This window comes from Cottoperca gobio, unplaced genomic scaffold (genome assembly GCF_900634415.1).
Source record: "Cottoperca gobio unplaced genomic scaffold, fCotGob3.1 fCotGob3_158arrow_ctg1, whole genome shotgun sequence".
Lineage (NCBI taxonomy): Eukaryota > Metazoa > Chordata > Actinopteri > Perciformes > Bovichtidae > Cottoperca > Cottoperca gobio.
Window position 1 is genome coordinate 512,020 of NW_021166815.1, and position 22,329 is coordinate 534,348.

General features: G+C 45.6%; 1 protein-coding gene across 1 annotated transcript in view; it reads right to left on the bottom strand.

Annotated features, from left to right (window-relative positions):
- LOC115004648 (regulating synaptic membrane exocytosis protein 2-like) overlaps positions 1-22,329 on the bottom strand; it is a 52,022-nt gene that overhangs the window by 27,023 nt on the left and 2,670 nt on the right. The window contains 18 exon segments of the mRNA XM_029426345.1: positions 2,915-2,961; positions 3,287-3,410; positions 3,562-3,661; positions 4,029-4,148; positions 4,279-4,340; positions 6,903-7,163; positions 7,275-7,488; positions 8,882-9,056; positions 10,065-10,200; positions 10,203-10,230; positions 11,567-11,730; positions 11,782-11,920; positions 11,987-12,160; positions 12,255-12,336; positions 12,652-13,172; positions 13,438-13,619; positions 16,691-16,937; positions 17,530-17,740. Of these exon segments, the coding sequence (XP_029282205.1) occupies positions 2,915-2,961; positions 3,287-3,410; positions 3,562-3,661; positions 4,029-4,148; positions 4,279-4,340; positions 6,903-7,163; positions 7,275-7,488; positions 8,882-9,056; positions 10,065-10,200; positions 10,203-10,230; positions 11,567-11,730; positions 11,782-11,920; positions 11,987-12,160; positions 12,255-12,336; positions 12,652-13,172; positions 13,438-13,619; positions 16,691-16,937; positions 17,530-17,740 (2,987 nt within the window).

Genomic DNA, 22,329 nt, shown 5'->3' on the forward strand with positions numbered 1-22,329 from the left:
TTTGTGTCTCTTGTGGTCATTTTGTGTCTCTTGTGGTCATTTTGTGTCTCTGTGTGGTCATTTTGTGTCTCTTTTTGGTTGTTTTAGGTCTCGTTGTAGTCATTTTGTCTCTCTTTGTAGTCGTTTTGCGTCTTTTTGTGGTTATTTTGTGTCTCTTTGTGGTAATTTTGAGTCTTTTTGTGGTCATTTTGTGTCTCTACGTGGTCGTTTTGCGTCTCTTTGTAGTCGTTTTGTGTCTCTTTGTGGTTGTTTTGCATCTCTTTGTGGTCGTTTTGCATCTTTTTGTGGTCGTTTTGCGTCTCTTTGTGGTCGTTTTGCGTCTCTTTGTGGTCATTTTGTCTCTCTTTGTAGTCGTTTTGTGTCTTTGTGGTCATTTTGTGTCTCTTGTGGTCATTTTGTGTCTCTTGTGGTCATTTTGTGTATTTTTGTGGTTGTTTTGTGTCTCTTGTGGTCATTTTGTGTCTCTTGTGGTCATTTTGTGTCTCTTTGTGGTCATTTTGTGTCTCTTTTTGGTTGTTTTAGGTCTCGTTGTAGTCATTTAGTCTCTCTTTGTAGTCGTTTTGCGTCTTTTTGTGGTTATTTTGTGTCTCTTTGTGGTAATTTTGAGTCTTTTTGTGGTCATTTTGTGTCTCTACGTGGTCGTTTTGCGTCTCTTTGTAGTCGTTTTGTGTCTCTTTGTGGTTGTTTTGCATCTCTTTGTGGTCGTTTTGCATCTTTTTGTGGTCGTTTTGCGTCTCTTTGTGGTCGTTTTGCGTCTCTTTGTGGTCATTTTGTGTCTCTTTGTAGTCGTTTTGTGTCTTTGTGGTTGTTTTGTGTCTCTTTGTGGTCGTTTTGTGTCTCTTTGTAGTCGTTTTGTGTCTCTTGTGGTCATTTTGTGTCTCTTGTGGTCATTTTGTGTCTCTTTGTGGTCATTTTGTATCTCTTGTGGTCATTTTGTGTCTCTTTGTGGTCGTTTTGTGTCTCGTAGTCATTTTGTCTCTCTTTGTAGTCGTTTTGCGTCTTTTTGTGGTTATTTTGTGTCTCTTTGTGGTCATTTTGGTTGTTTTGTGTCTCTTGTGGTCATTTTGTATCTCTTTTTGGTTGTTTTGTGTCTCTTTGTGGTTGTTTTGTGTCTTTTTTATGCTTTTGTTTCTCTTTTTGGTTGTTTTGTTTCTCTTTGTGGTAATTTTGTGTCTTTTTGTGGTCATTTTGTGTCTCTACGTGGTCGTTTTGTGTCTCTTTGTGGTTGTTTTGTGTCTCTTTGTGGTCATTTTGTTTCTCTATGTGGTCGTTTTGTGTCTCTTTGTGGTTGTTTTGTGTCTCTTTATGGTCGTTTTGTGTCTCTTTTTGGTTGTTTTGTGTCTCTTGTGGTCATTTTGTGTCTCTTTGTGGTCATTTTGTGTCTCTTGTGGTCATTTTGTGTCTCTTGTGGTCATTTTGTGTATTTTTGTGGTTGTTTTGTGTCTCTTGTGGTCATTTTGTGTCTCTTGTGGTCATTTTGTGTCTCTGTGTGGTCATTTTGTGTCTCTTTTTGGTTGTTTTAGGTCTCGTTGTAGTCATTTTGTCTCTCTTTGTAGTCGTTTTGCGTCTTTTTGTGGTTATTTTGTGTCTCTTTGTGGTAATTTTGAGTCTTTTTGTGGTCATTTTGTGTCTCTACGTGGTCGTTTTGCGTCTCTTTGTAGTCGTTTTGTGTCTCTTTGTGGTTGTTTTGCATCTCTTTGTGGTCGTTTTGCATCTTTTTGTGGTCGTTTTGCGTCTCTTTGTGGTCGTTTTGCGTCTCTTTGTGGTCATTTTGTCTCTCTTTGTAGTCGTTTTGTGTCTTTGTGGTCATTTTGTGTCTCTTGTGGTCATTTTGTGTCTCTTGTGGTCATTTTGTGTATTTTTGTGGTTGTTTTGTGTCTCTTGTGGTCATTTTGTGTCTCTTGTGGTCATTTTGTGTCTCTTTGTGGTCATTTTGTGTCTCTTTTTGGTTGTTTTAGGTCTCGTTGTAGTCATTTAGTCTCTCTTTGTAGTCGTTTTGCGTCTTTTTGTGGTTATTTTGTGTCTCTTTGTGGTAATTTTGAGTCTTTTTGTGGTCATTTTGTGTCTCTACGTGGTCGTTTTGCGTCTCTTTGTAGTCGTTTTGTGTCTCTTTGTGGTTGTTTTGCATCTCTTTGTGGTCGTTTTGCATCTTTTTGTGGTCGTTTTGCGTCTCTTTGTGGTCGTTTTGCGTCTCTTTGTGGTCATTTTGTGTCTCTTTGTAGTCGTTTTGTGTCTTTGTGGTTGTTTTGTGTCTCTTTGTGGTCGTTTTGTGTCTCTTTGTAGTCGTTTTGTGTCTCTTGTGGTCATTTTGTGTCTCTTGTGGTCATTTTGTGTCTCTTTGTGGTCATTTTGTATCTCTTGTGGTCATTTTGTGTCTCTTTGTGGTCGTTTTGTGTCTCGTAGTCATTTTGTCTCTCTTTGTAGTCGTTTTGCGTCTTTTTGTGGTTATTTTGTGTCTCTTTGTGGTCATTTTGGTTGTTTTGTGTCTCTTGTGGTCATTTTGTATCTCTTTTTGGTTGTTTTGTGTCTCTTTGTGGTTGTTTTGTGTCTTTTTTATGCTTTTGTTTCTCTTTTTGGTTGTTTTGTGTCTCTTTGTGGTCGTTTTGTGTCTCTTTGTGGTCGTATTGTGTCTCTTGTGGTCATTTTGTGTCTCTTTGTAGTCATTTTGCGTCTCTTTGTGGTCATTTTGCATCTATTTGTGGTTGTTTTGTGTCTCTTTGTGGTCATTTTGTGTCTCTTTCTGGTCTTTTTGTGTCTCTTTTTGGTTGTTTTGCGTCTCTTTGTAATGGTTTTGCGTTTCTTTGTGGTTGTTTTGTGTCTCTTTGTGATGGTTTTGCATCTCTTCATGATGGTTTTGTGTCTTTGTGGTGGTTTTGCGTCTCTTTTTGATTGTTATGATGTGTTATAAACTCACTGGAGTCCAGCTGGACGTGGGAGCTGTCTGCTGCTCTGGAAATTTCTCTGAGGAACAAAATCACAAACAATAATATGTTAACAGAACTTCCGGTTCTCTGTGGACCAAAAGCCACAAGAACGACATCATGTGTTCTGTGTTCTGTATTTGTATTGCGGGATCTTGGTCGGTTTTTGGATTAATACAGTATTAATGTTTGTCTTGAATGATTCTCAAAATAACCTGAAGTTCCTACAACAGAGAATGTTATTTTGTGAAGAAAACAATATTAAATTCTGGATTCTACAGGATATCTGGACACATTCACTGTGGATGAGTAATCCATGAATTTGGATCCAGAGTTAGTCCTGATGAACAGGTAGTGTGACCTACCCGAGGGGTCGGGACACCATCAGCTCCACCTGAGGTTCTAGTTTGGAGTCCAGGATGATGTTGTAGACTTCATTAAAAGTGGCTCCCTGAAGAACCCGCCCGTTCCACTCCAGAACCTGATCACCTGAGAAATTACAAAATCTGTGAGAACGTCTCTGATCTTAAATATTGAACCAGATAACGGCCAAACCTCCCGAAGGGTTTCTGAAAGCATTTTGGACTTCCGTCTCACGAAACCCCCTGCGCTGTTTTAAGCTTAAGGTGTGTGTGTTTACCTGGTCTCAGGTGTCCCACAGTGTCAGCGAGACTTCCTCTCTTAACCTTAGTGATGAACGCACAGAGACGACCTGACTCCGTCATCTTTCCCCCGACAACCTGAAAGCACACTGCCCATGAGCAAAGCACAAACAGAAGGAGGAGAAGAAGGAGAAGGAGAAGAGAAGAAGGAGAAAGAGAAGAAAGAGAAGAAGAAGAAAGAGAAGGAGAAGAAGAAGAAGCAGAAGGTGGTGGTCTAGTGGTACACCTTCCAAACAAAACACTAGAAGGTCAATACCAGGCTGCCACCAATGTACCCCTGAGCAAGGAACTTAACCCTGAGTTGCTCTAGGGAGACTGTCCCTGTACTTAGTTCAATGTAAGTCGCTCTGGATAAGAGCGTCTGCTAAATGACCTGTAATGTAATGTAAAAGAAGAAGGAGAAGCAGAAGGAAAAAAAGAAGAAGAAGAAGAAGAAGTGCGTCACCTTGAGTCCCAGCAGTGCTCCTGCATCTGCAGGAACCGTCCCATCCTTCATCCTCTTATTCAGCAGAATTCGACCAATCAGTCGCTCTCCATCCTTGGACGGTTGCCATGTGACCGGCTGCTGATGAGTACGTAAACACAATCAACAACCTGCTTTCAGATCGGACACTTACTGAACTGATGTGGGGGGCAGACAGGTGGGGGGGGGGCAGACAGGTGGGGGGGGCAGACATAATGAGGCTTAGTCATACCATAGACATAGGTGCAGGATCGCCGTGCCAGGAACCATCCCACCATTGGCCGTCCATGTCTCCTAGAAAACCAGAGGTCAGAGGTCATTTTGAGACCCACAAAACATGTTGAATTGAGAGCGAACAGGCATCATGAACTTCAACCATTGACTTTCATACAGTGTATATCAGCAGGTGAATCCAGAGTTCTGGATGCGGCCCCCCCTCCAACGCTGCTCACCTTCGGGGAGGTCAGAGTTTTACACCTTTGAGTCTTAACATGTCGCCTGCAATCCGTCTTTACTTTAAACACACACACACACAAAAACAAACACATACACAAACACACAGACACACAAACACACAGACACACACACACACGCACAAAAACAAACACAAGCACACACACACACACACACACAAAAACAAAAACAAGCACACACACACACAGTACTCACAGTTCTGTCTGAACGCCATGAAGGAGGAGGCTTCAGTCAAGGAAGGGGGGGGGTGGGGGCTGCTCTATCCTCCTCCTCACTGTTTTGATTTTGGGTGCAGTTTGCCCTGAGCTCTGCCTGCAGGCTCCAGAGCAGTTCATGCCTGTCTGTAATGAGATTAGCTGATTCTAAACTCTGAGCCCACCTTTCTGTCTATCTTTCAATGTTAGCTCAGTACTAAACTAGCTTACTGCTCACAACAGACTTTTATCAGCCCGTTGTTAGCCTGTTGTTAGCCTGTTGTTAGCCTGTTGTTAGCCTGATGTTAGTCTGTTGTTAGTCTGTTGTTAGCCTGCTATTAGCTTGAACTGTGACTTTGCATGCAGTCAGTTTGGAGGTCTAACAGTAATCTGGATGCTGGTAGAGCTTGTTTGCAACATTACAGCTGTCAGAAATTCAGCAGATCACCATGAAACCCAGCAGATCACCACGAAACCCAGCAGATCACCACGAAACGCAGCAGATCACCACGAAACCCAGCAGATCACCACGAAACCCAGCAGATCACCATGCAATCCAGCAGATCACCATGCAATCCAGCAGATCACCATGAAACCCAGCAGATCACCATGAAACCCAGCAGATCAGCATGAAATCCAGCAGATCACCATGAAACCCAGCAGATCACCATGAAATCCAGCAGATCACCATGAAAGATACCCGGAGGATCCATCAGTGTCTGTGATGTCGTGCGTCAGGTGTGCAGACAAGTTGCTGTTTGGTTGTTGCGTTGCCTCCTGCAGGTTTCTATTCTTGTATCTGCACAGTAACTTCTAAAGCAGACTGGGTAATCCACACTCTCCTCTTTTAATCCAATTAAGCAACAGTAGAGGCGGTGATCTGGCAGCACTGGAGCAATGTTCTGTTCTAATCTGGATCAGATCAGACGGGTCCTCCAGGATCCTCCAGAGTTCTGCCGAGTTCTACAGGCCCGGGCCACTCAGGTTTGACGGTCTGTAAAACCTTCTCCTGATTCTTGTTTCTCTCCAGGTGTCTGAGCTGCTCCGTCACCCACAGATCTGAGAGGAGGCACCAACAATCCTCTGAGCCAATCAGAGCTCATAATCTCTGCCCAGGTGTCTTCTGGCCCAATGACACAAAAGCAGCAGATTAACTCTCACCATTTCCTGAGAGACGACCTGAAGCAGAAGCAGTGGGTTCTCTATGGAATCCTCTGGTGCCTGTCAGAGCCATTGCAGTGAGGAGGTGAACCCAGAGTTCAGCTGTAAGAAGACTATATCTGAGCTAATTACTGTCAGAGAACACAAACTGTCACTCGGATGCCGAACAGAACCTGAGAACCTGCAGAACGGGTCATATCTAATTTAACAGGAAGTCCCTTTTGGGGACAGAAATAGTCCAAAAAGATGTGATATATAATATTATTTTAGTTTTGTATTTAGTGAAGGAATTAAAAAAAAAAATAAAGAAAGAGAATGCACAAACCCAATAATCACCTAAATAACATTATACAGTATTTACCATGATATATAAATATATATACCACCTTATATACAATACACCTAAATTTCCCTCAGGATTAATAAAGTATCTATCTACAGTGTTTCCCCTACCATTGTCCTGAAATTCAAGGTGTTTTGTTTTGGGGTTTTTTATATTCACAACTCACTTTTCACATTGACAGGTCTCTTTTATTAAATAAACTAAACACTTATGTTATTGATCTAATTTATGTGCACGCTTCAGTTTGTACTGTCTACTTTGCGCATTAACATTCTCTTCTTCGCTCTGTTTTGCGAAGGGCGGGGCTTCGCACCTGACGCACACACCTATGGTCAGAGCGGAGGAAAGGAGAGGGGAGAACTAAATAGAATCTGCACCACGCACGGGTTAGGGTTAGCCACCCTACCCCCCCCCCCCCCCCCGTCGCACCAGACAGCAGCCCAGACAGCGACAACACCCCCCCCACAATAATCTTAATTGTGTTTGCACATATAGTGACAGGTCCAGCTGTCTATTATATCTGTTAGCATGTAGCCACTTAGTCTCATGAAGCTAGCAGTTAGCATGTAGCCAATTAGCCTCATTAAGGTAGCAGTTAGAATGTAGCCACCTAGCTCATTTAGCTAGCAGTTACCATGTAGCCACCTAGCTAATTAAGCTAGCAGTTAACATGTAACCACTCACTGTCAGGCTCGTCACAGCTGGTGTAGTCGGGCGTGGTCAAGAGCTCGTCCTCTGAGCTACTGAAGCTACCAATCACGTTCATCTTCCCCATTCTACGCCCCCTCTGTGCTGCATTCTCATTGGCTGTCTTCCTCTTGAGGGCGGAACTTGGGTCCAGTTGTTGCCGAGGTAACGGACTGCGACGGGGAGACCTAGGGCTGATGTGATTGGCTGCCCGGAACACAGAAGCGACCAATCCCTGAAGCCGATTCTGACTGAGAGCTGAGAGGAAAACCCAAGTCAGACTGAGTGACCGCAAGCAAGGCAGTAACAGGTTGATGGTTCTACTCTGTAATGAAGCAAGGCACTAAAGGTTGTCGGGTGTATTCCTACCTGTGTGGTTGGGCTCGGTGGTATCCAGGGAGACGTCGCTGTGGCGACGTTGGTGGCGGACCCTGCCGACCTGAGCCAACATCCTCATGGCCTCCTCGCTCGGCTGCGGCTTCACCGGGTAACGAGCCAGGTTTGGGTCGCTACGGTAACGAGCCTGAAACTCCTCTTCCTCCCGCCGCCGCCGCTCGTCGTGAACCTCATCCAGAGGAAGGTCCTAAACCAGGAAATAATACAAATACAACACACAAATTCAATCTAATCCCTCGGGCGTCAATCGTGGCAAAAAAAACCTTAACCCTTTTCCTCAGACGTATAATATATAATTTTGCCGCTAGGGGGCTCTCAATAAAAATAATAACACACAGACACACAGCGGTGCTCCACATTCTCCACAGAGGTCTCCTCCTCTCTTTGATTCAAAAGTTAAACATCAGAGTTTCTCCTGCACGCTGTTCGGCTGCGTTTGCTCAGCTTGTTTCTCTGAGAACTTAAGATCCAGACGTCCAGAGGACTAAAATCCTTCATCCGCTTCAAATATAGAGTTAAAAACACCAAGATGTACAAAGTGTCTTAAAACTGGATAAAAAGTCAGTTTATGAAGCTTCTGGCTACAAACACAACGCTGACGCTGCTCAAAGGGGAGATGACGCCGTGACAGGAGAGAGAGGAAACATTACCTTCAGGAACATTACACATGTCTCTGTCTCACTACATATACAACACAGGACTGATGACACCATGACAGGTGAGAGAGGAAACTTTACCTTTAGGAACATTACACATGTCTCTGTCTCACTACATATACAACACAGGACTAATGACACCATGTCAGGAGAGAGAGGAAACGTTACCTTCAGGAACATTACACATTTCTCTGTCTCACTACATATACAACACAGGACTGATGACACCATGACAGGTGAGAGAGGAAACTTTACCTTTAGGAACATTACACATGTCTCTGTCTCACTACATATACAACACAGGACTAATGACACCATGACAGGAGAGAGAGGAAACGTTACCTTCAGGAACATTACACATTTCTCTGTCTCACTACATATACAACACAGGACTGATGACACCATGACAAGTGAGAGAGGAAACGTTACCTTCAGGGACATTACACATTTCTCTGTCTCACTACATATAAAACACAGGACTGATGACACCATGACAGGAGAGAGAGGAAACGTTACCTTCAGGAACATTACACATGTCTCTGTCTCACTACATATACAACACAGGACTGATAACACCATGACAGGTGAGAGAGGAAACGTTACCTTCAGGAACATTACACATGTCTCTGTCTCACTACATATACAACACAGGACTGATGACACCATGACAGGAGAGAGAGGAAACGTTACCTTCAGGAACATTACACATTTCTCTGTCTCACTACATATACAACACAGGACTGATGACACCATGACAGGAGAGAGAGGAAACGTTACCTTCAGGGACATTACACATATAACACACACATAGAACACAGGAAGTGTTTCTACACTTTAATGTGGAAATGTTACTTATTATGTCTATAATATGTAACATTTCCGCATTAAAATGTATTTTTGTGCAACCTGTGGTATCAGACTCACCTGTGAGTGCCAGCAGCCTCGCCCGTCTCTGATTGGTCGCCTCCGCAACCGAAGCTCCTCCTCCCCGTTACCGTGGCAGTTCTGTGGCGAGTGAGCGCGGCGGTCCAAATCAGAGGGTGAGCGAGGCATCCTGCCCCCGGCACCATCATAATACGACCCCGAGGAGCTGGGCTTCCTGTCAATCACACAGAGCGGACCAATCAGAAGATAGGGGGAGGAGTCTGCATCACAGCTGCAGTCTTAAAGGAGCAGTACATTAAAAAGTGTTTTCTGTCTTATAAACATTTATAATTTATAAAATATTTTGTGTTGTTGACCTCCATGACGGGAGGTTAGTGCCCTCGCACAAACTTTAATTTACGAGGAGAGTGAGCTTCATCAAATCTGCAGTTAGAGAACACGTCATGAATCTGACGTAGATGTTTTTTAGGACCTCTCTGAAGAACAAATTTAGTTTAGGAGGTATTGATGAATAAAGCCATCTATTTTTTTTAGCAAACTTGGTTTAATCTCGTCAGATCAGTCCGATATAAATAGTAATAAACAAATAGTAAAAAATATATTTTACTTATAGAATAAACAGATAACAAATGGATATTAAACAGGATTAACATAATAAAAACATTTTAAATTAAACAAATAGTAAATAAAATAAACATAACAATAAAGAACTTAGAGTTTCTTACAGTTTGTCTGTTGGCTGTTTGCAGCTTCACTCACACTCAGCAGTTTATAACTGGATCATAACTGAAGCCACGCCCACTGGGACTAGCTCCACCCAAACAGGAAGTTACATCACTGCTCCGATCCCTGTGTGTGTGTTAGCCTATGTGCTGTTAGCCTGTGTGCTGTTAGCCTGATAGCCTTTGTTAGCCTGTGTGTTGTTACCCTGATAGCCTGTTAGCATGTGTGTGTTAGCCTGTGTGCTGTTAGCCTGATAGCCTTTGTTAGCTTGTGTGTTGTTAGCCTGTGTTAGCCTTTTAGCATGCTGCTGTATTTAAGAGTAGCAGCAATAATCCTCTCTGAGCTGCAGCATTATTAATCTGTTAATCTGATTACATCAGCAGAGGAGGACACTCTGTAATTAACAACAACACCAAACTAATTAACACTGTCTGACTTTACAGGAAGATTATTAAATCAGAATGAAACTGTAAATAACTAAATAAATCTCTTTACTGACCACTCAGTGGCTCCGTTGCTCAGAGGCCCTGTGGCCCCCGACATCTCCTGCGTTGGTGGGTATGGAACCCCGTTTAGGCTTTGGTTGACAGACAGCAGCGAAATGTTGGAGTAAAACTCCCCCGAGCAAGTGAGCATCTCCTGCAGATGTTACACACCCACATCACCTGAAAATATACATGGGTAATACATATATTATTAAATAAGCAGCACCTGAAATACACAGAGGATTGTGACATTTTTATATGTGACACAATAAGTATGACAACACTGTGTTTATGTTTTGTATATTTTTTTTAAATCCTTTGTTCAAGTTTTGTTTGTGTTTCTAATGCTTTGTTCATGTTTTGTACAAACACAGGTAACATGGATAACATTCACGTAACACAGTTACAGAGTAACATACAGGTAACACAGTAAAAAGGATAACACACGTAACATAGAGGTAACACAGAGTGCAGATCTCCATGTTCACATCATTGTTTCCCTATTGTTAAATGTTTAATTTGAAGATGGTGGCCATATTATCTGCACACAGAAGTAACACAGTAACATACAGGTAATACAAATAACATACAAGTAACAGAGTTAACATACAGATAACAGAGTAACATACAGGTAACAGAGTAACATACAGGTAACAGAAGTAACATACAGGTAACACAGCTAAAGGCCCTGTCACACAGTTCCGTATGGCAGAAACGTATTCTGGCTTTTATATGAAAATTAGCTCAAAATTTGTCAGAGTCCAAATACGTCCAACTTTTCATCAGATCGGATCAGAAAAGTGACGTATCCAGATACGCATGTCTAACCTATTGATAGTGTATCTGTTATGGGTACGTCCAGAGGAGACCCAGGCGCAGAACACTAGACTCTGGAAACAGAGTAAGTTTAAATAGTTTATTAAAGCAATACTTTCTAGTAGGCAGATGGTGAGAGAATACTGGTACAGCAGGCAGGCAGGCAGGCAGGCAGACAGGTAGGTAGGTAGGTAGGTAGGTAGGTAGGTAGGTAGGTAGGTAGGTAGGTAGGCAGGCAGGTAGACAGGCGTTGAGCGACAAGTTATGTTGTGATCCGGGGTAGTAGAAACAGCAATCTGGCGATGAGTGGCTGGAAGACCGGGGTAGATAAACTGTGCTGGCATGAGTTGATTGTAGACAGGTGAGCAGATTGGAGTTGATGGGTTGAATGAGATCAGCTGCTGAAGTCTTTGGCCGCGCCCCTGCCACATACACACACACACACAAAGAGACACAAAGGACTAGAGGAAACTGGTTTCAACTGAGGTACATGAAAGGTGGGATGAATCTTCAGGGATGATGGTAATTTCAGTATGAAAATAGAAATGACCTTAAATGTCGTACAACCTCTTCCCCTTGACAAACTAAAATGATGCATTTAATGGGTTAATTACCCTTTCCACCTCAAATGGACCATGAAACAAGGCTTTAACTTCTTAGATTCCGCCTGTAATGGAATGTCTTTAGAAGATAGCCAAACTCTCTGACCTATTTGCCACTCTGGTGCGGGGGTCCGGTGACGGTCGGCGATGCGTTGCTTACGCTCAGTGGTCCTCAGCAAAGCCGAGCGAGCACCCCTCCAAATCTTCCTGCAGCGACGCAGATGAGCTTGGACTGAGGGCACCGCAATCTCGTCCTCCTGGTCTGGAAACAAAGGTGGTTGATATCCCAAAGAACACTCAAATGGAGACATACCCGTGGCGGCGCAGGAGAGCGAATTGTGAGCATACTCGATCCAGGGAAGATGAACACTCCAGGAAGAGGGATTCTGAGCTGTGACGCACCGTAGCATGGACCCCAGGTCTTGTTTGGCCCGCTCCGTCTGCCCATTAGTCTGTGGATGATAACCAGAAGAAAGACTAACAGATGCCCCAATAGCACGACAGAATGCCTTCCATACCTGAGACGAAAACTGTGGTCCCTGGTCAGAAACGATGTCACTGGGGATGCCATGTAAACGGACCACATGGTTGACCAGGAGACCGGCAGTCTCGAAGGCAGTGGGGAGCTTGGGAAGGGGTATGAAGTGTACGGCCTTGGAGAATCTGTCCACGATGGTGAGAATGACTGTTTCCTTGGGAAAGTGACAGACCAGTAACAAAATCCAAACCTATGTGACTCCACGGGCGACTAGGAACTGGGAGCGGCCGAAGCAAACCGGAAGGAGCCTGGTCACTGGAAAACAATCTGGACAGGGCATCGGGTTTACCGTTCTTGGAACCTGGACGAAAAGTCAGTGTGAAATTGAACCTGCCGAAGAACAATGCCCAGTGAGCTTGCCGAGAATTTAGTCTCTTAGCGTATTGAATGTAAGCCAGGTTCCTATGATCCGTCCAGACGATGAATGGTGTAATAGCAATTTAAATGTCTACTGTTTAATAATGTACAAGTTCCCTATGTTAAACAAGCCAACTGCCATTTGATGCTAACATAGGAGTGTCGGTTAGATCAAACCAGGACCAACTGCCATTCTCTGTCTCTATCACCATTTATTTGATTTTATATACATCTCCCAGAGTAAAGCAGGAAAACTTCCACAACAACGGCTGCTCGGTCTCCTCCAACCAGTGTCTCCACTCCTCCAACGCCAGTTTAACCGCGAGTAGTTCCCTGTTGCAGACGTCGTAGTTCTGTTCAGCCCCAGACAGGCGTCTGGAGAAAAACGCACAAGGATGGAGCTTCTGGTCAGTCATAGAGCGTTGGGACAGAATTGCCCCTACTCCAGAGTTGGAGGCATCCACCTCGACGATAAACTGCAAAGCTGGGTCGGGATGAATGAGGACCGGAGCTGACGTAAACCGTTTCTTCAGCTCTGTAAATGCAGCCTCAGCCTGAGGAGTCCATGAGAAGGATGCTGCCGGGGATGTAAGTTGATTGAGGGGTCTGGAAACCCGGCTGTAGTCCCTAATGAACCGGCGATAGCGAAATATAGCGAAACCCAGGAAATGCTGAAGCTGCTTCCGAGTGGTCGGTTGGGGCCACTGAGCCACTGCTTGAACCTTTTCTGGATCCGTCCTGACCTGCCCCCTCTCGATAATGTACCCCAGGAAGTCCACCGAATCCACATGAAACTTGCATTTCTCGGCCTTCACAAACAATTTATTCTCCAGAAGCCTTTGGAGAACTTGTTGCACGTGTTGTACATGCTCCTCCAAAGTGCGGGAAAGAAAATCAGGATGTCGTCCAGATAAACAAATACAGAACGATTCAGCAGGTCTCGTAGGACATCGTTCACTAGAGCCTGGAAAACGGCGGGTGCATTGGTGAGTCCAAATGGCATCACCAGGTATTCAAAATGACCAAGGGGGGTGTTGAATGCCGTCTTCCACTCATCCCCCTGCCGTAGCGGACCAAATGGTAAGCGTTCCTGAGGTCGAGCTTGGAGAAGACGGTAGCTCCATGTAATGGCTCGAAGGCTGAATTGATGAGGGGCAGGGGATACTTGTTCTTAATAGTGATGTTGTTCAGACCCCGATAATCAATACATGGCCGAAGCGATTTGTCCTTCTTAGCCACAAAAAAGAAGCCCGCTCCTACAGGGGATGAAGATGGTCTTATGAGACCAGCCGCGAGAGAGTCCCGGATGTAGACCTCCATGGCCTCTCGCTTAGGCCGGGACAGTTTGAATAGGCGGCTTGAAGGTAGAGGCAGAAACAGGGCCCCTGTTTACTAAAGACCTCTCCCAGGTTATGATAAACAGCAGGAACTGCAGACAAGTCGACTGACTCGGGTTTGGATGTGGGTCTGGTGCAACCCGCTGGGGAAAGTGCAGAATGCAGGCAGGAGGAGTGACAAAAAGAGCTCCAGCTCTTGACTTGACCAGTTAACCAGTCTATGTGGGGGTTGTGCAATTTCAACCAGAGCTGGCCTAGCACTAGGGGTGTGTGGGGAGAAGGCATAACATGAAACCTTATCTTCATGGTGGTTGCCTGACAGGATGAGATGAAGTGGTTCAGTGATATGAGTGACCTGGGCCAGGAACCTTCCATTCAACCCTCTAGCAGATAGGGGCGTTGACAGAGGGGCGTTGACAGAGGGGCGTTGACAGAGGTTGAGTAGCGATACCGGCCGAGGCCACTAATTGGGCGTCCAGGAAACTCTCATCTGCTCCAGAATCAACCAGGGCTTGATGGTTCACCAACAATGTGGCCTGCAGGGGTCCTCGGTCTTGTGGGGCAGAAGAAGTGGTCTTGCTCGCTGTTACGGCCACGGCCTTGTTTATCTGCGGGGGATTACTTTGTGGATGCATGCACCTTGTGTCCCTATTTAAGTATGCAGGTTTGGATGTGTGACCGCTGCCTGCTTGATTGGCTGCGACACTTCCTCCTCCCACCTTGATGAAGACTGGCTGTGATTGGGGTGCACCTGTTCCGGTGGATACAAATGCCAGGCCAGCTCGACAGTCGGGGCTGCTGGTGTAGTCAGCCACATGCCTCGTACTTGTGATTGTGTGGATACTAGAGTATCGTATCTTGTGGCATTCTGTGTTCTGTATCCTAACTAGACTAGTGTTGGAACTAGATTTACCATTGGCGTAAATTGATTAGAAGTTTGCAGCGTTTTCTGTTAGGCACGTTAGGGTGCTGTTTTGTGTTTCACCGAGTTTGTTTTGTTAGTTTGGCTTTTATGCCTTATTTGCTCTTATGTTAAGAGCCCTCCTTTTGTTCTTTGTGGTGTCGTTAAAAGCAATTGTCTGTCAAATTGTCCACCATATTTAATAAATATATCTTATTTTGCCATCAACATCTGGTGTATGTTACTCCCTTTTCCCTCGCCGAGCCGGGGTCGTAACATAAATGGGGGCTTGTCCGGCATCATTAACAGATTCCCAAAACAAATATATATAAGTTATTTATTGATGGTTTGGATTGTTTGAAAAATTCAATTGTTTGTAAATGGCGCCGTTCGACGTAGTCATTTTTGGCCGATCCCTCTGTGGAAAAAATCGACGCCTGTCGTAAAGATGACCTGATGAAAGTTGCGAACTACTTCAGTGTCACCTACGCTAAATCGATCCTTAAGAGAGAGCTAAAGCTCTAGTGGTGAGTGAGTTGGTTGAACGGGGGATGATTGTGTTGCCAGTACGGCCAGAGCTTGCTGTGCTTGAGGGCACACCGAGTCAAAAGCTTGAGGGGGAACCCCAAGGTGCTGACGCAGTGGTGAAAGTTGATAGCGAGGTAGACGAAAACTCCGTTCACGTTGCCCCGCTATGAGCCTCTGTCTTCCATCAGTTCTGGGTCCAGAGACGGGGCTCGACTTAAAGTCCGCCTTGCCCGTCTCCAAATGGAAGCTCAGGAAAAAGCGGAAGACAGACAAGCTCAGCATGAGATCAGGAAACTAGAAATAGAAGCTGACAAAGTCATACGGCTGCGTCAGCTGGATCTCGAGGCACAGATGCACGCGTCAAGGGCGTTTATAGGTGCCACAGGTACGTCCCCTACCTCCACCTCCTCACTACCCCGCAGTGCCTTCGATATTAGTAAAAACATTGTTTTGGTGCCTGTATTTCGTGAAACTGAAGTGGATTCATATTTTGGTGCGTTTGAGCGCATTGCCTCAGCTTTGCAGTGGCCGCCTGAAGTATGGCATCTTTTAGTACAGTGCAAGATTTATGGCAAAGCTCAAGAAGCTATTGCTGCACTTTCGTTAGAGGATAGCCTGAAATATGATATGGTTAAAGCTGCTATCCTGCGTGCTTATGAATTGGTCCCTGAGGCGTATAGACAAAAATTTCGCAATCACCGAAAAGCTCCATCCCAGACCTATGCTGAGTTCGCCAGGGAAAAGGGAACTTTATTTGATAAATGGAGCACCTCTTGTAAAGTGGACAACTATAGTTCTCTGCGAGAACTGTTGCTAATGGAAGAATTCAAGAAATGTGTGTCCGACCGAGTTGTAACATCTCTATCCTCTGCTGCAGTACTAGCCGATGAGTATGTGTTAACTCACAAGGTTGTTTTCCCATCAGCCTCTGCTGAGAAACCTCGTTATGGTCCGGCTCTGCAGCCTAATCTGCCTAGAGCAGTGCAGAGTAGAATCATATACTTGTTTTGTTGTTGGCACTCCAGCATTTTGAGGTATACATCGGTTCCAGTTCATTGCCCATTGTAACCTTCACAGATCATAACCCTCTCGTTTTTTTGTCTCGCATGTACAACCACAATCAACGACTCATGCGGTGGGCGCTGATTGTGCAAGATTCTAATTTAGAGATTCGCCATAAAAAGGGCTCAGAGAATGTGTTGGCAGATGCTTTGTCCAGGTTGTAGGTAACCGTTGAAGTGAGGTATGTTTAATTAGGAATTGATAGGTTGTGTTTTAAGGGGGGGGAGTGTTACGGCCACGGCCTTGTTTATCTGCGGGGGATTACTTTGTGGATGCATGCACCTTGTGTCCCTATTTAGGTATGCAGGTTCCCTCCCATATAGCTGAACCCCAGGCTAGAGCGTTATCAGTGAGTAGGCCAATAATGTAACTTATCTTGGCCCTGTCACAAACATATGTAGCGGGCTGCTGCTCAAAGACTAGCGAACACTGTAACAAAAAAACCTACATGTCCCTAAGTCTCCTGAATAACGATTGGGAGTGGGAATGTTAGGCTCACGTGCTGGAGGATGGGGCCGGACTGGCAAGGGTAAAGTCTCCAGAGGATTGGTTGGAGCAGAAGGCGTGAGGTGAGTAGAAACCAGGCTCAGCTGATGTCCCAGCTGTGCCATGTTGATAGATAGTGCTTGAATATTGTCCATTACCTCACGGATTGCTTGGTCATGGTGACCCACGAGAGCACCCTGGTTAGCGAGAGCCTCACGGAGCGAGTCTGTGTCTGCTGGGTTCATGTTGGCCAGATTGTTCTGTTATGGGTACGTCCAGAGGAGACCCAGGCGCAGAACACTAGACTCGACTAGACGGAGTACGTTTAAATAGTTTTAATACGTTTTAAATATTAAAGCAATACTTTCTAGTAGGCAGATGGTGAGAGAATACTGGTACAGCAGGCAGGCAGGCAGGCAGACAGGTAGGTAGGTAGTTCGGCGTATCGTCTGCGTCCTTCGAAAAATCACAACTTACCCTTAATTTATATCAACGTACACCAGCGTATTGCCAATATTTCCTATAAGCCTGCATACGTTTCTGCCATACGGATATGTGTGACAGGGCCTTTACATACAGGTAACACATGTAACATAAAGGTAACACATTAACACAGGTAACATACAGGTAATACAGTAACGTAGAGTTAACATACAGGTAACACACAGGTAACATACAGGTAACACACAGGTAACATACAGGTAACACACAGGTAACATAGAGGTAACACAGAGTGCAGATATCCATGTTCACGTCAATATTCCTCTGTTGTTAAATGTTTAATGTTAAGATGGCGGCCATATTATCTGCTCACAGAATTAGTTTATGTAAGTAATTGAGAGACACACGGACCTTATTGGCCCGTAGAGGGACGCGGCCCCCGCAACGAGCGCAGAAGCGGTGGCGGCAGTAGCAGCAGGCGCGGCCGCAGCCGTCGGCAAACTTTGTCTTGCAACAGACGCCGCAGGTGGGAGACGCCGCCCTCGCTGTGTGAGCCGCCGGAGGCTCCTTCCTCAGCTTCTTCACCTGATCCTTGTACAGCTCAAACTGCTGATGTAACTTCCTGTGGGAGGGCAGAGAGGAGAGGTCAGAGGTCATGGATTATAATAATTATATGTGGTTTTCACTACAATTGATCGTGTGCATGTGACGTCACGCTTATGTCCCAACCCGGAATTCAGCCATGTTGGTTGGAATACACAACCAAGACGGCGCATGTTCACGTGTGAGTTGCTGCAACGCTTTGTAATTTTCTTTGTATTTATTTATCTAAGATTGAAAGAAAATGCCAATCTTGTGTGCAGTGTATAATTGTTAACGCTACTCGTGACCCAGATAAACGGTTCTTTAGATTTCCTAAAATCATCAAAAACAACGATCCACAAAAGAGGGATGAATTGCTGTCTACCGAACGCCGTCAGCTGGTTTAGCAACATAACTCGTGAGGATTTAACAGAAGAAGAAGCACAATTCACCCGTGTGTGTGGCATCCACTTTATATCTGGTAAGAGCTCATGCTAAAGCTATGTTTTCAATGTTTACGTTAAACATTTGTGCTTATGATATACCCGGACACTACGACTAAGACCTTACTTCTCCATATCGCTAACTGGTAAATAAGACACTTTCTTTACATGTGATGGCAGCCATTTGCTCTTTTCTTCTGTGCATGTTTTTGTTTGGCTTATTCTTGAGACTACTTCACTTGCGAAAAGCAAAGCACCAATGTGAGAACATGCTTCGCTTAATCCAGCCATACAATCACAGTGTGCGAGGATAACATCGCCGCTCTTCTCACTCACAAACCATGGCTTGAGCGGTGTATCCCGAGCTCTTTAAGAGTGATTTACACGGGCATGGACAAGCACCCTGTCATCTTTCACTGGTTTGGTAAGAAGACTACCAACCCAGCCAGAAACAAAGACATTATATCTAATACTAATTATAGCATCTAAGCTCTTGTATGCCTTCATTTGTGCGTTGGTTGCCCACGACGTTTGTAGCACAAGGTAGTTCACAATATCCGGATATTCAATCGGTGGTAATGAATCTAAATCCTCAATATAATCCGACGGCTTTAGCGTGTACGGGTCAAGGCCGCAAATTTTGACTTTTTCTCTGAATCTTCCCTTTGCAGAGGACTCCAGAGAGTCACAATACTTTGAAAAGGTCGGAGTTGTTGTTGTTCGCTTTAGACACCATTGTTAATTTGTTTTCCAACCAACATGGTGTCGCACGCATACACACAGTTTTGTCACGTGTTTGCACACTATCTATAATGATAATAATACGATATCTAAAGAAAATGAGAAAGTATTAATAATGCCATCAGTGAAATTCATCTTTAAACAATGGCATTGGGGGAGGGAGAGACAAATAATTTAAAAGGTGGTGGAATTATTTACAGGATATTATCATATACAGTACATGTTATGCAATTCTATGTGTGTTTCTTATAAATAATTTAATAGGACTTTTCATATTTTATAGTATTTTCTTTTATTCTATATTTGTTTTAATTTTTCGTATTTTTTCTAATTTGTTCTACATATCTCTTTATTTGTTTCTTGTAAGTATTATTTTGATATTTGATTGTATTTTTTCATACTTATATTGTAATTTAATTTAATTCAAAAGTAATGTTTCTTGAACATATTTGAAAATGTTATAATATATATATATAGATATAATATAGAAATATAATATATGGTCTTTTAGGGCTTTCTTCTCTGGAGATAGGCACTGATCGATCCACTCCTCCAGAGCAAAGCTTTGGAACTTTGTTTCTTAACGGACGTAATTTAACAGCTGTAATGGTTGTAGCTTTCTCTCAGACGCGGAGGGATACTGACTTGTTGTGAAAAGTGACGACAATTCTACCTGTGATATACGCTCATTATACCACGACTAAGAACCAATCAGATTGCTTGATTTGACATGTCCGTTTTATGACCTTTGGCCTCGGGTGCTCTGGTACCACGTGCACTTATGAGCATCCTTATGTTCGAACATGGTGTTTGTTATGGCCATTCCATGACTAGCACAGAAGTCCAACAACAAACGACCGTTCGGGTTTAGATCAGGGAAGCCCTTCCTCCCAATCACGCCTCTCCAGGTGTCTCCATCGTTTCCCACGTGTGCGTTGAAGTCTCCCAGCAAGACTACGGAGTCCCCTACTGGAGCCCCCTGCAGGGCTCCATTCAGGGTCTCCAAGAAGGCCGAATACTCAGAACTGCGGTTTGGAGCATAGGCACAAACAACAGTCAGAGTTTTCCCCCCCATAACCCGAAGGCGTAGGGAGGCGACCCTCTCGTCCACCGGGATAAACTCCAACGTAGCGGCGCTCAGCCGGGGGCTAGTGAGTATCCCCACCCCGGCCCGACGCCTCACACCTTGGGCAACTCCGGAGAAGAATAGAGTCCAACTCCTATCCAGGAGTACGGTTCCAGAGCCAAGACTGTGCGTGGAGGTAAGCCCCACCAGATCCAACTGGTAGCGATCCACCTCCCGCACTAGTTCCGGCTCCGTCCCCCACAGAGAGGTGACGTTCCACGTCCCCAGAGCCAGCCTCTGCTGCCCGGGTCTGGTCCATCGAGGTCCCTGACCATCACTGCCACCCGTGTGACAGCGCACCCGACCCCAGCGGTTTTTCCCATGAGTGGTGGGCCCACAGGATGGATGGATGGGAGGCACCACGTAGCTTCTTTGGGCTGTGCCCGACCGGGCTCCGTGGCAAACCCGGCCACCAGGCGCTCGCTGTCGGGCCCTCCCTCTGGGCCTGGCTCCAGACGGGGGCCCCGGGCTTCCTCCGGGCAGGGTCTCTCCTTTCCTTTCCCTTTCTTTCATGAAGTCGTTTTTGAACCATTCTTAGTCTGGCCCCTCACCTGAGACCAATTTGCCTTGGGAGACCCTACCAGGAGCCCTAGGCTCCAGACAACACAGCTCTCAGGTTCATAGGGACACACAAACCTCTCCACCACGATAAGGTGATGGTTCCCAGAGAGGTCCGTTTTATAAATATATAATATATATAATATTATATATATTTAATATTATATATAAGGTCAATGATTGATTTCGTAATCGTATCATCTGATCTGAGGCCGCATGTTTTGGACACTCGGGTGAAGAGAGGGGCGGAGCTGTCGACTGATCACCATCTGGTGGTGAGTTGGATCAAGGGGTGGGGGAAGACTCTGGACAGACCTGGTAAACCCAAACGGGTAGTGCGGGTGAACTGGGAACGTCTGGAGGAAGCCCCTGTCCTGGGGGTCTTTAACTCACACCTCCGGCGGAGCTTTTCAGCCATCTCTGTGGAGGTTGGGGGCATTGAACCTGAGTGGGCGATGTTCAAAACCTCTATTGCTGAAGCTGCGGTGATGAGCTGTGGTCTGAAGGTCTTAGGTGCCTCAAGGGGCGGTAACCCTCAAACACCGTGGTGGACCCCGGTGGTCAGGGAAGCCGTCCGACTGAAGAAGGAGTCCTTCCAGGTTATGTTATCCGGGAGGACTCCGGAAACAGTTGCAGGGTATCGAAGGACTAGAAGGGCGGCAGCTTCTGCCGTGTCAGAGGCAAAGCAGCGGGTGTGGGAGAAGTTCGGAGAAGCTATGGAGAAGGACTTTCGGTCGGCACCAAGGTGCTTCTGGAAAACCATCCGGCACCTCAGGAGGGGGAAGCGAGGAACCATCCAAGCTGTGTACAGCAAGGGTGGGACCCTGCTGACTTCAACTGAGAAGGTCATCGGCCGGTGGAAGGAGCGCTTTGAGGAACTCCTGAATCCGACTAACACGCCCTCTATGGTTGAGGCAGAGCTGGAAGCTGATGGGGGATCATCGTCAATTTCCCTGATGGAAGTCACTGAGGTAGTCAAACAACTCCACAGTGGCAAAGCCGCACGGGTTGATGAGATCCGTCCAGAAATGCTGAAGGCTTTGGGTGTTGAGGGGCTGTCTTGGTTGACACGCCTCGTCAACATTGCGTGGAAGTCTGGGACAGTGCCTAGGGGTTGGCAGACCGGGGTGGTGGTTCCCCTATTTAAAAAGGGGGACCAGAGAGTGTGTGCCAACTACAGGGGTATCACACTTCTCAGCCTCCCTGGTAAAGTCTACTCCAAGGTACTGGAAAGGAGGGTTCGGCCGGTAGTCGAACCTCTGATTGAAGAGGAACAATGCGGATTCCGTCCTGGTCGTGGAACAACAGACCAACTCTTTACTCTTGCAAGGATCCTGGAGGGGGCCTGGGAGTACGCCCATCCGGTCTACATGTGTTTTGTGGATCTGGAGAAGGCGTATGACCGGGTCCCCCGGGTGATACTGTGGGAGGTGCTGCGGGAGTATGGGGTCACTTTTGAGGGCCATCCAATCCCTGTACGCCCAAAGCGAGAGTTGTGTCCGGATACTCGGCAGTAAGTCGGACTCGTTTCCCGTGAATGTTGGCCTCCGCCAGGGCTGCGCTTTATCACTAATCCTGTTCGTGATTTTCATGGATAGGATATCGAGGCGTAGTCGTGGAGGAGAGGGGTTGCAGTTCGGTGACCTGAGGATCTCATCGCTGCTCTTTGCAGATGATGTGGTCCTTATGGCATCATCGGTCTGTGACCTTCAACAGCCACTGGATCGGTTCGCAGCCGAGTGTGCAGCGGTTGGGATGAGG